Raw genomic sequence first — 14,422 nt, 5'->3', positions numbered from 1 at the left:
GGTCATAAGGCTTCATAAACAAACTCAGTTCTGCAAACAAAAAGCAGCAGGGGGTGGTGGTGGTGGTGTGGGGAGCAGACAGGTGCGTTATCTCTGCCTGTCTCCCGAAAAACAAATGCACACCCCCTCCCTCAACTCACTCTCTCTCTCTATATCTCTTTTTTAGCCACTCTCTCTACCCTGTGCTCGCTCCCTATAATAAACCATGCACCCCGATCTCTGTTTACGCACCGTTCACAGTGACCACGGTCGCGCTGGATTACGGCACAAAGAGAAAAACTTAAGCCCAGTGGAAAATATAATTTTCAGATTATTCAATCTGGCCGAACGTCTCGCTTTAGTGTTTTTCTTTTGTTTGTTGGTTTAACAGAAATCAATCTGAGGACCGATGAGTAACTTCGGGGAGAAAGACGGCATACGGAGCCCTGCGCGGCGCTGTCTCGTTTCTCGGCGCTTCACCTGCTTAAATCTCCAAGCATTTCATCCTTATTAAAAAAAAAAGAGAATTTATTGTGAATGAACACAGACGCACAGATGGCAGTCAGGAGCAACAAACCCCCTTCTCGGGTGTAAAAAAAATCTTTTAAGTTAAACTTTCCGTCCGTGCGCCCTGCACCCGTTAAGCTCGTGTCCATCCACTAAAGCAGAGCCCGTCTCTCTCACACACCCGAGATCTGGACCAGAACAGAAACAATCACGGCTCCTCCGCATTACGCAGTGCCACTTATTCTCCGGCACCGGGTCTGTTTGCAGACAGTAAAACCTCCTGATGGAATCACTCTTTTAAAACTAATTAAACATTAAACCGGCAATTAACAGCAGTGAGTTGTAGCACTGCAGCATTATCAGCTGCCCCTCTGTTACAGTGGACTGGGCTCTGGATGGCTTGACGCAGCGCCATCCGTACGGAGCGCGGTCCATCCTCTCTCCATCAATAAAGACCTGATGATAACAAACAAAAAGCACGTCTTACCTGTGACCATAAGGCAAAAGATGAGGTATAACGCCGTCATTTTAGTAGCTCTGGCCGCTGATTGTGTTGCGTTGGAAGGGATTCACTCGCTCCGTCTATGCGACTGAGCTGGTTATGGTCCACCGCGGCACCGGAATATCACCGGACGGACAAGTGCGACTGGGTTCGTCTATAATAGCATCCAGTCTAAAGAAATGACTCTGAATGGTCCGAACAGTTTGGAAACTATCAGTTAACAAAGCATCTCCATAGTTTTTAACTTTCCCCAATGCGTCAGTGTCTTGTCCAGTGTCCGTTCCCCGTCACGCTGGCACAGCTCTCCACCTCTCACTGCGCTCTCTAACAGTCCATCAGTGAACCGGGTCTTTCAGTCGTACGTAGGTTCGTCCACAGCCCACTTTTGAACCTGCTCGAGCATGCTGCGCTGGGAAGCGGTCTCTCCTCCTCGGCAGTGCGCAGTGATAAACCCCCGGTGAAGTTGCCTCTCTCCCCCTCCGCTGGAGTCTCTCACTCTGTTCTCACTGTAAGACACTCGCTGCTTCTCCCCCTCTATCTCACACACACACTCTCTCTTCCACCGTCGGTCTCCTCTGTTTACTTCTCACTCCTTCTTGCCAATAGGAAATGCGCACTGACAGTCATCTGGTGGTGGTAAGGGGGGTACGCAAAATCTGGCAGTAGCTGAGTCGGAGGAGCCCCCTCTGCCTCAGACCCTTGGAAAGGGGGGTAGCGGCCCCCGCCCCCAGGGGCCCACTATTGGCTGAGCGGTTATTTAAAACATTTATTCCAAGTTAGATGACTGCCCCAACATTTTTGGAGTAGTCCACATGGTCATACATGGTCAATCCATTTGTAGGAGAATGTAAATTCTAGAAAGATTTGTTTTTTAAATGGCACCTAATTATTGTGATTTGTGGTAACCTACTTGATTTAAACCTTCACTGTGTGTCTCACCTTCACTGAGAGTGTTTAATCCAAACACCTTCATTTCACATTATAGCTGCATTTTTGTGATTTCATTCACCAAACTTCACAAGGCTGAAACCTTTCCATCGTTACAAACAAAGCCTTTACTTTTGTCATTTGAGGGTCAATTTCTGATTAAAAGGAAATGGAACTATGGTTACTATGTTCAAGCCTTTCTCTCCATTCCTCGACACATTTGGAAATTAATTAATTGAGATGAATTATGTGCAAGTAGTTGCAGTAGGGCACAATCTAAGCTGCAGATGTTTTGCCAAATGATGATCATTTGACTCAACACTTGTCAAAGAATAAATCAGCAATTACATACAAACTTGTTGTCTATTGTTAAGTCAGCTTTACCCAAACATCTAATGTTTAACCTAAATACATATCACTATTTCTGTTGACTCACAAAGAGAATATTTAAATTAAAGTATGTTCAGAGTGGGTTCATTGTATGTGTATGTTTTCTAATAATTATTTTCTTTGAAGTTGACTGATAACATACTTTTTTTTTCAGGTGCGGTCTGATCTCAAATGAGCCTATTGTTCATTGTCATACAGTGGGCACTAAAATGAACAGAAGAGAAAAGAATCATTATCATATTTCAACAAAAGCTCAGGCTTTTGTTGAAAGAGATGAAAACAGTGCAGTCTATCACTTGTCTGTGGCTGTTTATAGACTCACTCTTTGATGTTGTTCATTAGTTATTCAAGGATCTATTGATTAACCAAAATAATAGGCCTCGCAGTCATCTGGTTAATCACTCTTTCACTTGCATGTGTATTGTAGCAAGCAACGATTTAATTTAATGTCAACACACACACCCCCCTTCACACACACACGCAAAGACAGACACACACACACACACACACACACTCGCCCTGTTAACTCAACCAGGTGGTTAGCGCTCCATAAGACTGAAAAATTCATCAAAGTGTGTCGATTTGGACACTGAGGAATTCAGCATGTCTGGATTCCAGAAAACATCGTCCACAAAAATAAGACTCTTTTCTTTTTGACATTTCACACTGCATTTAATTAAAGGCTGAACCACACAATGATTAGGGCTTACTCCTCATGAGGGTTACCCCCAAACAGTAGTTTTCAAACCCCGGGGCTGGCCTTCCTGTTTATTGCCTCCCTGTAATGCAAACATAAGGGTCCCCTGCCAGTAAACACATGTTGATGGAAGAAACAGCTTGCACAGCTGGGAAGCCAACCCAGGTTAGTGTGAGTGAGCACATGGGTAAATGAGCGTGTCTCAATGTGTGTGTTTGCGCGCAGGAATAGATATTTGTTTGTTGTTTCTACATATGTCATAGTGCGATTTAGGTTGTGTCAAGGTGCTTGAATGTCAGAGTAGTAAAAAGAAATTGTGCATTTTATTTTTTCTGCGTTTGTTTGTCGGCTGTAGTCTGCACGTGTGAAACCATCAATGAGTGACTGAAGGCGGCGGCTGGGGTGAGCAGTAAAACAGCAGGGTGCCTCCACCAGTTGTGCTGTGATAATAAAATCAACATCCATTGTGCAAAGGCTGTCACTGGGCATGATGCTGTGATTGAAATGTATGATCTCCTATGGCTCACACAGATGGACAGACAGATGATAGAAAAACAGATGATACATACACTAGCATCAGTTTGAGCCAATAGTCTTAATTATGCTGGCCTATGTGGCATCAAATGGAGGGCACCCATACTCCCCAAGCTTTTGAGTGTGTGAATAATTTATAAATAAAAAGGGGGTTTTCAGCTATGGGTTTATTAATAATAAATATGGTTTGATATTTACTAAACTGTTCAGAGGGAGAAAGGGGTGACAGTTAAGACGTCGTTTGCATGGTAATTGTAAGGAGGTAATAAATAAGGCATGAAGTGGAGATATATGGAAATGTGATTCACAGGGAAATGAGAATAATTTAACAAAATATTATCCCAGTCCCTATTTGACCCGGGGTCAATTAAAAAAGAGATGTCAGTCGTGGTGAACGGCATGCTGGGCTTTAAAATTATGATCGCTTGCTTTTGTCTGTCTGGAAAGCGGTTCTAACGTTCAAGTGGAGGAAAATGTATTCCTACTGACACAAACCATGTGTTTAGTTTGAATGAATATTAAACGGAATAAAATCAACCTCATTATCCACCATGGGAGAAGGAGACATTTCTCTCTCAAAAGTAAACTCGGCAAAAAAACATGAGCTAAAAGTTGAGGAATGTGAGTCTTTGTTTTGTCTCAAAACCTTCTACTGCTGTAGGGAAACTCCACATAGTTTTCAATGAAAATACATATTGTAGACACATGAAAAAACATTTTATATAAGCATATGAAATAATCATGTTTTATCGTTTAAACACAGATGAGTCATTTTTTCTTAATTGAATCTGTATTATAATTAATAAGCTTCGTCTTGGGATTTGAAATATCGCCTGCTAGATTGATGAATATTAACTTCCTGCTCTATATACTATCGTGTATGTCCATGTTGCGCTGTTTGGGTTCCTTCAGGGGTCTAAGGTTTATGCTGGTATCCATATGAGAAACATTACACCAGCTTTTACTGTAATTGTGATATTGAATGTTGAGCTGATCTGTGTCAACCATAACTCTAAATGCTGCTACAAGCTCATAACTCATAAGGACATATACCTTTGCTAGGCGGTGGTATCCATCTGCCCAGCTCGCGAGCAATTCAAAACCTGTCTCCTCTCTCCCATTCCAATAATATGACGTCAGTCCACTGCACTGGTTTGAAATTTGCAATTAAGCATTTTCTTTATGTGTGATTGACGAGCAGGAGGAGGGCCATTAAAGCTCGACATGGACCCGGGGCTCACTGCAGTCTATAGGACTATTTCCAGCCTCATATCAAATCCATGTCCTCTGCCCTAATATCAGAATATGACTCTGGCCACCCATGGATTTTGTTTTTGTCGGTAATGAAAGTCTCTCAGGGGATCTAGTTGAGGGATTCTTTTCCTGAGGGGTCAAGGAGAGGTTGAGGCTTCTGGTTCAAGCTGCGCTTAGAAAAGGGTGTGGATTACAGGAATGTGGCTGTTGAACTCCGTTTCGACAGATATACAGAAAAGATCTGCAGTCTGACGTTACAGTAGTCATGACTTTCATAGGGACACTAAGGTATAGGTTGACATGGCGATAAAGTCATCTCAACACAAAGGAGGTGAAGCCGCGTACTCTGTGGCTGCATATTTATGAGGATAATCAAAGTTTAAACAGAACTGTCAGGGTTTGAGCTCTGATAAAGACAGTTTTGTCATAGTCTAATAAAAATGCACCAGAGCTTATAAAAACAACTTCCCCTCCTTGTTTTTACAAGCCAGCACTTCATCAACCTGGTGGTGCGTTTCAACCCGCTTCGATAAAATGATTGCAACACCCCCCCTAAATTTAAGATCAAACTGACTGGGTCCTTGGTCAGCCTACCCGTGTCTTCGTTGATAAGTACAGCAGTAAGCTGTCTAAAATATTCATGCACTGATGCAGAGTTGTTGTCCCTTGATGGGCCTCACCATGTGCAACATCTGTTCCTGATGTCATGCGCGTTCCTGTGTGCCAGAAATGCCCTGATGACGTCCGTGGCATCTCTGCTGTACTAAGCCATGTCCAGACACACACCGCTCCACTCAGCTACGATAAATATCTGAGACGACGATAGTGATCCAGTCACCTGGACAGAACTATTGAACACTTCTGCTAATCCATACACATAGATTAGCCACTGCAGTCTCACACTGAGATCAGCAATTCTGTCACTCATTGATGAATGCTTCAGTTGATTGCTGCTGTTTATCTGGTGGATATTACACCAAATAAGCTCTTACATATTGTAGCACAATCTTATGTGTTACAACACAAAGAACTTTGTGTCAACAAATGAAACTGCCACCACATTAATGCAGTAAGCTCAAAAACAGTGTGACGAATGTAAATATTATATCACAAATTCCAATTTTATTAATGCAGCACTCTTCATAACGTCAAAAATGCAAGTTAAGGTAAATAGCCACATTGTTTTAACCCATCCACGGTTGACCTCTCATCACTATGACATGAGAGAGCGGCAATGAGAGGGACACAGATAGAGTCAGCAATAGTCAAGGTGAATCCTGTCCTGGGTGCAGTGTCCATACCAGACCACAACTACAGTCACAGCTTCCTTCACCACTGGGCTCGCCTCGCTGTCTGCTGACAATCACATGAATAGGCCACGACTGGCTGCTTGTTTTGTGCCATGATCCCTTGCTGCTCATGCTGCTGAAAAAAATAAATAACCCAGCTCTGCACTGCTATAAATAATGGATGACTCGTCCACTGTCACTTTTCATAGCATGTCAAGGCACGGCCTGGCCATTATTAGGGTCTGTCCTCTTCCCCTTTCTGCCTCTGACTCCAGTTTTGTTATTGTTCTGGTCGACTTGCCTGCACACCTCTTCAGTGGGTCGGCTGTCAGTCTTTCTCTGGGTTAGTGCAGTTGAGGGTTACCACAGAGAAGAAAGAGATGCTTTGGGGGCCTGAAACAAGATGGGTGATACAGCAGGTCACTGCTAGAATATCAACAGCACTAAATCTGCCTTGACCTGGAACAGGTAGCTAAGCACTTTCAGCTAAGATATCACCCGTCTGCTTGCGTTAGATAACCAGGGTTAAAGTGCTGCCAGGGATGTGGTTAGGGATTGCCCTCGTCATTTTGAGACAGACTTTCTGTCGCCCTTGGACCCAATGAAAAACTAACAGCATTGCTTTAAAGTCAGGTCCACACCCCGAGCGCAAAAAGAAGAGACTGCTTACTTAACCAGACACACAATATGCCCCGATCCAGCAGGAGAAATTATGGATTATTTACATATGCAGCTGTGTCTAAGAAAAATGAATGAGGAACATCTGGCTGAAGGGGGGATATGAGAGAAAAATATGACTGGCCTTTGTAACACAAACAAAAGGGTGTGTTGAGAAATCAGAGGAGGATGTTGTTTTAGGGGAGACACTACGAAAGTAAAAACTGTTTTCACCCCTTACCGGTTTCAGCTCTGTTCAAAATGTGCTTCGGTGCCACAAGGCCAGGCCTGAGGCAAGTGTTGTCCACCAGCAGCTCTCCGCTCCCGCAGACTGATTCAGTCTCTCCATCTGCAGAGTAATAGCATCAAATCAAGGCCTGCAGCAAACAAACTCTGACAGATACTCTCATTTGGGATTCACTTTGGGACAGCTGTGGTGCCATCCAAAAGGGGGGACGGAGAGGGGGAAGCCAGCAGTCAGTAATGTATGCAGAGTGTCTGCACGTCCTGGATGACAGCAACACGAGCGCTTGTCACAGGAGACATCAGTTCTACTTAGTCACAGCGCTGCGGGGCAATCCATATGACTGCAGTGCTGTGCGAACTCTATTAATAGTTATCTACCTTTCAGGAGTTATTATGCTGAGTAGGGGATGACAGAGGAATATAATGGATGAAGTCCCAAATGAGGGAAGGAAACAGGGTCTGTGCCGCATCTTTTTGTGCCACTTGGCCCATTACAACTTAAGAATCCTCCTCCAATTTTCTCTCTCACCCTACTCCTGTTAGTCTGTGTGGCTGGGCAGTCTGGTGCCAGACCCATGGTTTATGTGAGAGGCATAATAAGGATTAGTTATGGGCCAGGAAGGGGAGAGGGAGGAGAGGGGAAACGGAGGAAAAGATCAGCAGAGGTGGGGTGCAGAGGAGGGACTGAGAGCAAGCAAGCGACATAGATGGTAGTCAGAGGAAACGGAGGGTGGGAAAAGATAGGCGGACTTATTTAAAAATCAAGGTCCTGAGTTGGCCATGGTTAATTTTTCATCATACTCCTAAATTAAAAATGTGAACGGTCATCACTTATTTGTCAAATTGTCTTAGCTCAAAAGGTGGATGTCACATTGGGTTTGCAAAAGGTCAGGGGAGCCAAGCGGAGGGGAGGAAGAGAGTGGATCAAAGACTGCTGATCCCACCAAATGCCCTGAAAAACTACCTTGTTTAAGGCACATTTACTCCAAATGGAGTTCCTGGACTGTTACACTAAGTGGAGATGACATGATTTAAAATGTAACATCTGGAATGGCTTTGGCATACTTATTCAACATACCTTCACGGTCCTACATGAATATAGCAAATATATAAACAAAATATACCACAGCATACTTATATCCCCTACTTAAGTCTAAAAAGCCTGTAAGTTAATACTCATATGCTCTAAATCAATACCACATTCCTTTCAGTACTAAGCATAAATATGTATCCTACTTTTCCTGTGATTATCATAACCACTTACATTTGCAGTAATCATCTCATGGTGCTTCTCCATATGCATGACTATTTAGACGTACTATAATGTAAAGTGAACCCATTACTTTTCTGCAGATTATTTGACTGACTCTTACTGTCCATTATCCCTAAAAATTCTGTCTCCTTGTTATTTTGGTGCTCTCTGAAAGGGAAAATCAGGATGTCTGAAGAAGAAAAACATGTAAATACACTGCTAGAATAATCAACCTCCCCTGGCGATGCTTAGTGTGCCTCATTTCCAAGATTTCCAAGATTAGAAAGAAGGAGAAGGGGGAAAGTGATAGACTGGTGTTGCTACTACCTCTTCAAAATTGCAAATGTGTAGATCTATGGATGAGTGCTTAGCCCACAGCTGCCAGCCAAAGGAGAGAGAGACACAAAGGTCCCTTGTGTTCAGGGCTAAAGACTGGCCAAGAAAGGGAGCTAAAGATCTACTAGTGTACCTCAGCTGTCTTGAGGGTCAATAGATCCTTTCCATTCCATTAAATGAGCCTACAGCCCCTGCTGTTCTGCCGTAGACAGGTCAGCATTGGTAAATCAATGTTATGAAAGACAACACCATGTCAAAAAAAATTGGATTCCAGTTTCAGTTCTTTGAAAATATCTATCGGAACTTCAGCTATTCAACAACAGATAGCAGCTCATGTTTTGTTGTTTCCTTTTTGAAGAGCAGAAAGCAGCACTATTTCAGCAGCCCTCAAAGAAATTAAAAAAGACAGGGTGAGGAGAGAACCGTGCCACTGAAAACACTGGCCTTTGTTTTGTTTTTGCACATCTGGAGAACTGGTTCCTTTTGGCCTCATTCCCTCATCTCTTCTCGATAGGCTCAGGATAAGCATCTGTTACTCAGGACATCTTGGAAGAGAGAGGTAGCCTCAAAGATTGTGTTTGAGGATGAGGAAAAGGTTGTTTTGATTCAAAAAGGAGGTGTGATTTCCCACACAAACTTCCTGTTAGTCTCCTAACCTCGCCTAGTGGAAGAGATAACAAATTATGACTTTCGGTGTGTTGTGTTGGCGGACTATAGTTAGGATTAATTTTTATAACAAGAAAACTGTGAAACACCCATTTGTTTTTGCCTGCCAAAAATGGCAAATCTGATTTTTGCAACATTGAAATCACCCAAGTGACATTTAATGTGTCTCTGATCATTTCTGTAATGTTAAACTGAATTAGTGGCATGTTCATGTTCTAATCCTGTTGTAGGCTATTTAAATTTGGGGCAAGGGGGTTGACAAAATGTAATAATCTTAGTAATATTTCATCTGCATCTGCACAACCAGCTCACAGGGACTGGTCGAGTCGTACAAATGATGAACTCATTTTCCTGTAAGACCAGATTTAAAGCAGTTAGTCTGCATATTGTTTGGGTTACACTGCTCTCTTATCAGCTCTATTATTAGCTGGCCACTCGCTCTCTGCAGTTGCCTTCCTTCCAGTATTTCCTGATTGCATTTTTCATCCGTGTCTTAACCGCGTACCCGGTTCTTGTGTGCTGTTTACTTTCCCTGGCATTTCCTGTAAAAGGCCACGTCCTAACCATGATTAGAACTGTTTTTAGAAAATAGGATCAAAGAGGAAGTTCCTCATGTCCTTCCCCAAACCAAAGCAATGTGCCCTGAGGTCTCTGCGGACACACGCCCCAAATTACCTCTGTGACTTAATTATATTTTACACTGAAAGTTGTGAGCCAACATGGTGACCCGGTGTCTGTCCAAAGCACAGCCAACAACACATGGATTACATGAATTGCCGATTGGTAAGAAAATGAAAAATGTAGGATGAATTGAGACCTTATGTAAATATTAGTGTTATTATTTCATGGCTTGGCACAGACCTTCATCCCAAGTGACTCACAAATTCTGGAACCCATTTGCAAAGCTGAGCCTTGCACCACAGAAAAGCAGGTAAAGTACATTGCTCAAGGGTACAGCCGTTCCACATAATACGTGTTGTATTAAAACAGGTTGAGCTCAAATTAAGTGGACCCATGAATTGAAATGAAAAACGGGGACCCTTTTGAAAGGAAAATAGATTCGTTTTGCTAATAGATGATCAGTTGAAAGCTCTGTGATGTGAATAAGTAAGTTTTGACCAGTTGATTTCTATCAGTTAAGATGTTGCCCTAAGGGCCACTGCAGGAAGGAGGGTGGGGGATATGCCAATTTATCCATGAATACATCAAAGCCCTCTAAAGTGGTTTATTGCTACATATGCTTTTTCATTGTTTACATTGTGTAACCTAATTTAGTTCCCTGAGAGAAATTCTTAAACATAGTTTAAGCTTTACATTCTTAAGACTATTAACGTCAAGTTAGTCAAGTTAGAAGGTAAAATGTTGCATGCATTCGCCAGACCCTTCTCCCTATGCAAGTCTGGTGCATCACTGACCTTTTAATAAGAGTATAGTTAACAGAGATCCCTTTGATACTATTCATTATTAACACTAGCTCAAGTACCTTAGTGGAAACTAGAAATTGTGGTTCCCCTCAACCAAAACCTACTCATTATTGTCCATGTGAACAGCTTGTCTGATTCATTAAGTGTTTCCTGCACTATGTGCTCAGGAGACACAGAGAAAGCAAAGAAAGAAGCAACTGTAAGAGGGAGGCAGGATGACGGTAGGTTGTGGTCTAGTAAGAGCGTGCTTGAAGTGAAATATGATTGATTAGTGCATTCTTGGGTTGACATGCCCTCACTGCAGCTGAAATCTGTTAACTCAATGTGCACGGACTTGGCCGAATGAAGAGTCAAACCTGTTGTGACTGCCACATGGCAAATATTATGGTTGGCTGGCCAGGCCACAGCTCGAGTAGGGTAGGAGGGTATAAACAAACAGTCAACTATGGGATTTCAGGGTGCGTGTGACGCCGCATCTCTATGTTTGGCAGCGTATGCATGTATGTGCGTGTGTTTGTGTTGGTATGGATGAATGCGTGAAATGATGGGCTGTATTTTCCCCTGGTTGACGTGAAACATAATGCAATATGACAGAAGCTGCTTGAGTGTTTGCAAGTTTGAAAAACAAACATAGCGTTGTGCAAATCAGACCAGAGACAGACACAGCTACATCCTGTAGATTAGTGTACCGGGAGAATGTAGGATATCACATTCAGAGTAAATGTCACCAGCTTGAGTCATCTTTGTTGGATCACGTTGACAAATAGGTTCTTTTCTACCCTCTTCATTAATCCTAGACGGGTTAATGTGGATTTAACACAAGTCTGGCAAAGGTCAGATTAAATCAATTCTTGGTAAAGCCAGAGCTTGGTCCTAGTGAGGCTGGGAAAACACAATAAGAAGCAGCGTGATGAGCAGGGTGTGAGCCTATCTGTCAGCAGCCATTAGCAGACACATCAAAGCCTCAATGAAATCAGAGTCTTGCTGAGAGCCGTTATTATTAGGACTGTTTGAGAGTCTGCAGGGCCAGGTTCCAGATCTACCTCAACCCTACAGTGCCCTATGGGGACCGGTGCCTCTGCAGCAACATCTGCCGCTCAGTATTCATTCAACCGGGCCAAGTTCACACAGGTTTCTGCCACTAATTAGCGAACAATAAGGTGAGGAAGAGAGGCGTTTTGAATTCATGATGGTATCAAAGAGGTTATTTAAATCACTGCTCCACAGGAGTCTTTATCTCTATAATGAAACTGGCATTAGCACGTTTCCTCTCCTCAGCAGGACATCATAATGATTGTTCACACAAAAAGACAAGTAAAATATACCTTTCCAGTAAAGGCGTTAGTTAAACTTTGTTTTTTTTAGATTGAAGTGGATGATTTCAGGTGAACCACCACTACTCTCGCTCTCAAAACCCTGAGCTTGGTTGTAAAGGATTGAAATGTTAATTCATAAATAAATGCTTGCATAACTCACCACAGGGGAGTCGGGTGTCACACAGCTTCACATGCTGATTTTAGACAGTTCCTGTCCACATTATACAGCCACAGACACAGGAATTTCAGCCATACCCGGCCAGTCTGTCTAAACATCTGTGTCTGCGGCTTTATGGGTGGCCTGTGTAGTGAGGACAATCATTGTAATTTTGACCATGGTAGGGGAAATAGTAGCACACCAGGAGTTCAGTGCGGCTGTCACAGGAGTACATGCTTGACAGGCTCTCACTTGAAAAGTCCCTGTGCTGTGAGCGACTGTCCTCTCTCTCTCCCGTCTACCCCTTATCTGTTCCCCTCAGCCCCAGCCACACACACACACACACACACACACACACACACACACACACACACACACACACACACACAACATTTCTTCAGCCATCACACAATGGTGTGCTGCAACAACTGTCTCCCTCAGCCACCTCTGTTCCCTGCCCACTCAGGGAAGATGACATGTGTTTGATGGCCAAAATCACTGCACTGTCTACCTTCTCTGTCTCCTCGCCACAGCCTGAGGGTGGTGGTGGTGGTGGTGGTGGTGGTGGGGAGGGGTAAGAAGGGAGGTGCGGGGGACAGAGGGGTTGAGTGAGTGGCATGTTTGTACCACTCAGAGCCTTCAGAAGAGATTTAATGTAGCTGATATGTTTGTTTTGTGTGTTGCTTTGTATGTCGCTCTTAATTAGCTCCATGGACAAACAGTTAGAATGTGGCCCCCTCAAAGCCACTACAGCTAATCAGGAATGCTGAGGAGCCAGAGATGAAGAGCGGAATGACGCTGACCTCAAAATGTCAGCTGGTGTTGCATTTCTTATAGTTATTCTCACTATTCTACGCACTGGTGTGCATGATCACGCTAAAGGCTCTTTGCATATTTGAACTCTTGCTTTTTGACCGTGCTTATTTCGTGTAGAATTAGTTGGTATTGGGAAGAAATTAAAAAGGCTAAAAAAGCCTTGTGGCTGTTGAAAGGATGGAAGCTCATTATGGGGAAACAGACTGAACCTTGGCCGCCCACGCCATTCATTTGGTAAGGCATGAGGCTCATTATCCTTTTGGAGAGACTACAGGTCAGGGCACCACAACCTGCCCTCTGCAATTGCCACAGCAACAAGACCTGCAGAACTCAGAGGTGAAGTTAGACAGCACGTTACGCTTTTTTTTTGCTGTTATCATATTTGCTAGTCAGCCAATGAGCCAAGAGGTGACTGGAAGGATGAAATGAGAAGAGGTGACAGCTGTCAATCACTATGAACTTTGATTGTGAAAATGATGATTTGGTATTGAACATTGATAGTGGTAATGCAGTCTGTTTTACGAGGCATAGTACAATGTCCCACAGCAGTATGGACGACGGTAAGAAATTTAATTCACTGCAATTTTGGCTTACAAGGAGAAATTAGGATTGATAAATGACAGTATGTTCTACTTTTACTATGTAATTAAATTGCAATTACAATGTATTCATATTCCATCTGCCTAAGATGCAGACAGACAACAGATGGACAACACCTTCCCGTGGGAAAAACCAAACAGGCAGGGAGGCAAAACGAAACATGCAAGGCGATACGTTTCAATGGTGATGTTGTATTATTTACAAAGAACTGAATAAAATATCCATCCCTCCATTCATTTTCTGTAACCGCTTATTCTTATCAGAGTCCCAGCTGACTTAGAACAAAAGGTGGGAAACACCCTGGACAATTCGCCACTTTATCACAGGGCACATACAATCATTCACATTTACACCTACAGACAATTTAGAGTCACCAATTAACCTATTAAGTGCATGTCTTTGGACTGTGGGAGGAAGCTGGAGTACATGCAGACACAGGGAGAACATGAAAACTTCACACAGAAAGGCCCAAGCCGAGGTTCAAACCAGAAACCTTCTCGTCGTGAGGGTGTCTATTTTATGTCTATGTCACTGATTAATGGCAGCTACTTAACATCCAGTTGGAAACTCCGTCACAGAGGATGGCAAAAAGTTAAAATATTGTAACTGCAATACCATCTGCCGTTAGCGTCCTGCTCTCTTTTACTAGAATAATATCCTGTTTTCTGTCTACCGTCTGCCTGAATTCCTGTGAATGCAGCATTAGTCATAGGTGAGTGGGTAGGTCTCTACCTAACACAGGCAGACCTGAGCTGATAAAAGACCTGATTTAGGTCTTTTTATGTGAAGGAGCACACAGAGGAACCTGCTATCATTGTTTGTTTGGTTGACAGAAGACTTCTTTTCCTTTTGATTGTACCCTGGATGCGTTAT

At 43.1% G+C, this 14,422-nt stretch overlaps 1 protein-coding gene across 2 annotated transcripts in view; it reads right to left on the bottom strand.

Annotated features, from left to right (window-relative positions):
* Positions 1-1,643, bottom strand: part of kirrel3l (kirre like nephrin family adhesion molecule 3, like) — a 33,163-nt gene extending 31,520 nt beyond the window's left edge. For both annotated transcript variants that reach the window (XM_027286373.1, XM_027286374.1), the window contains exon 1: positions 974-1,643. In XM_027286373.1, the coding sequence (XP_027142174.1) occupies positions 974-1,013 (40 nt within the window). In that variant the 5' untranslated portion in view covers positions 1,014-1,643. The remainder of the gene's footprint in view (positions 1-973) is intronic.
* Positions 1,644-14,422: the final 12,779 nt, after the last annotated feature.

This window comes from Larimichthys crocea, chromosome XIII (genome assembly GCF_000972845.2).
Source record: "Larimichthys crocea isolate SSNF chromosome XIII, L_crocea_2.0, whole genome shotgun sequence".
In the NCBI taxonomy this organism is placed as follows: domain Eukaryota; kingdom Metazoa; phylum Chordata; class Actinopteri; family Sciaenidae; genus Larimichthys; species Larimichthys crocea.
Note: the sequence above shows the minus strand (reverse complement) of the source record. Positions and strands in the feature narration are given on the sequence as shown.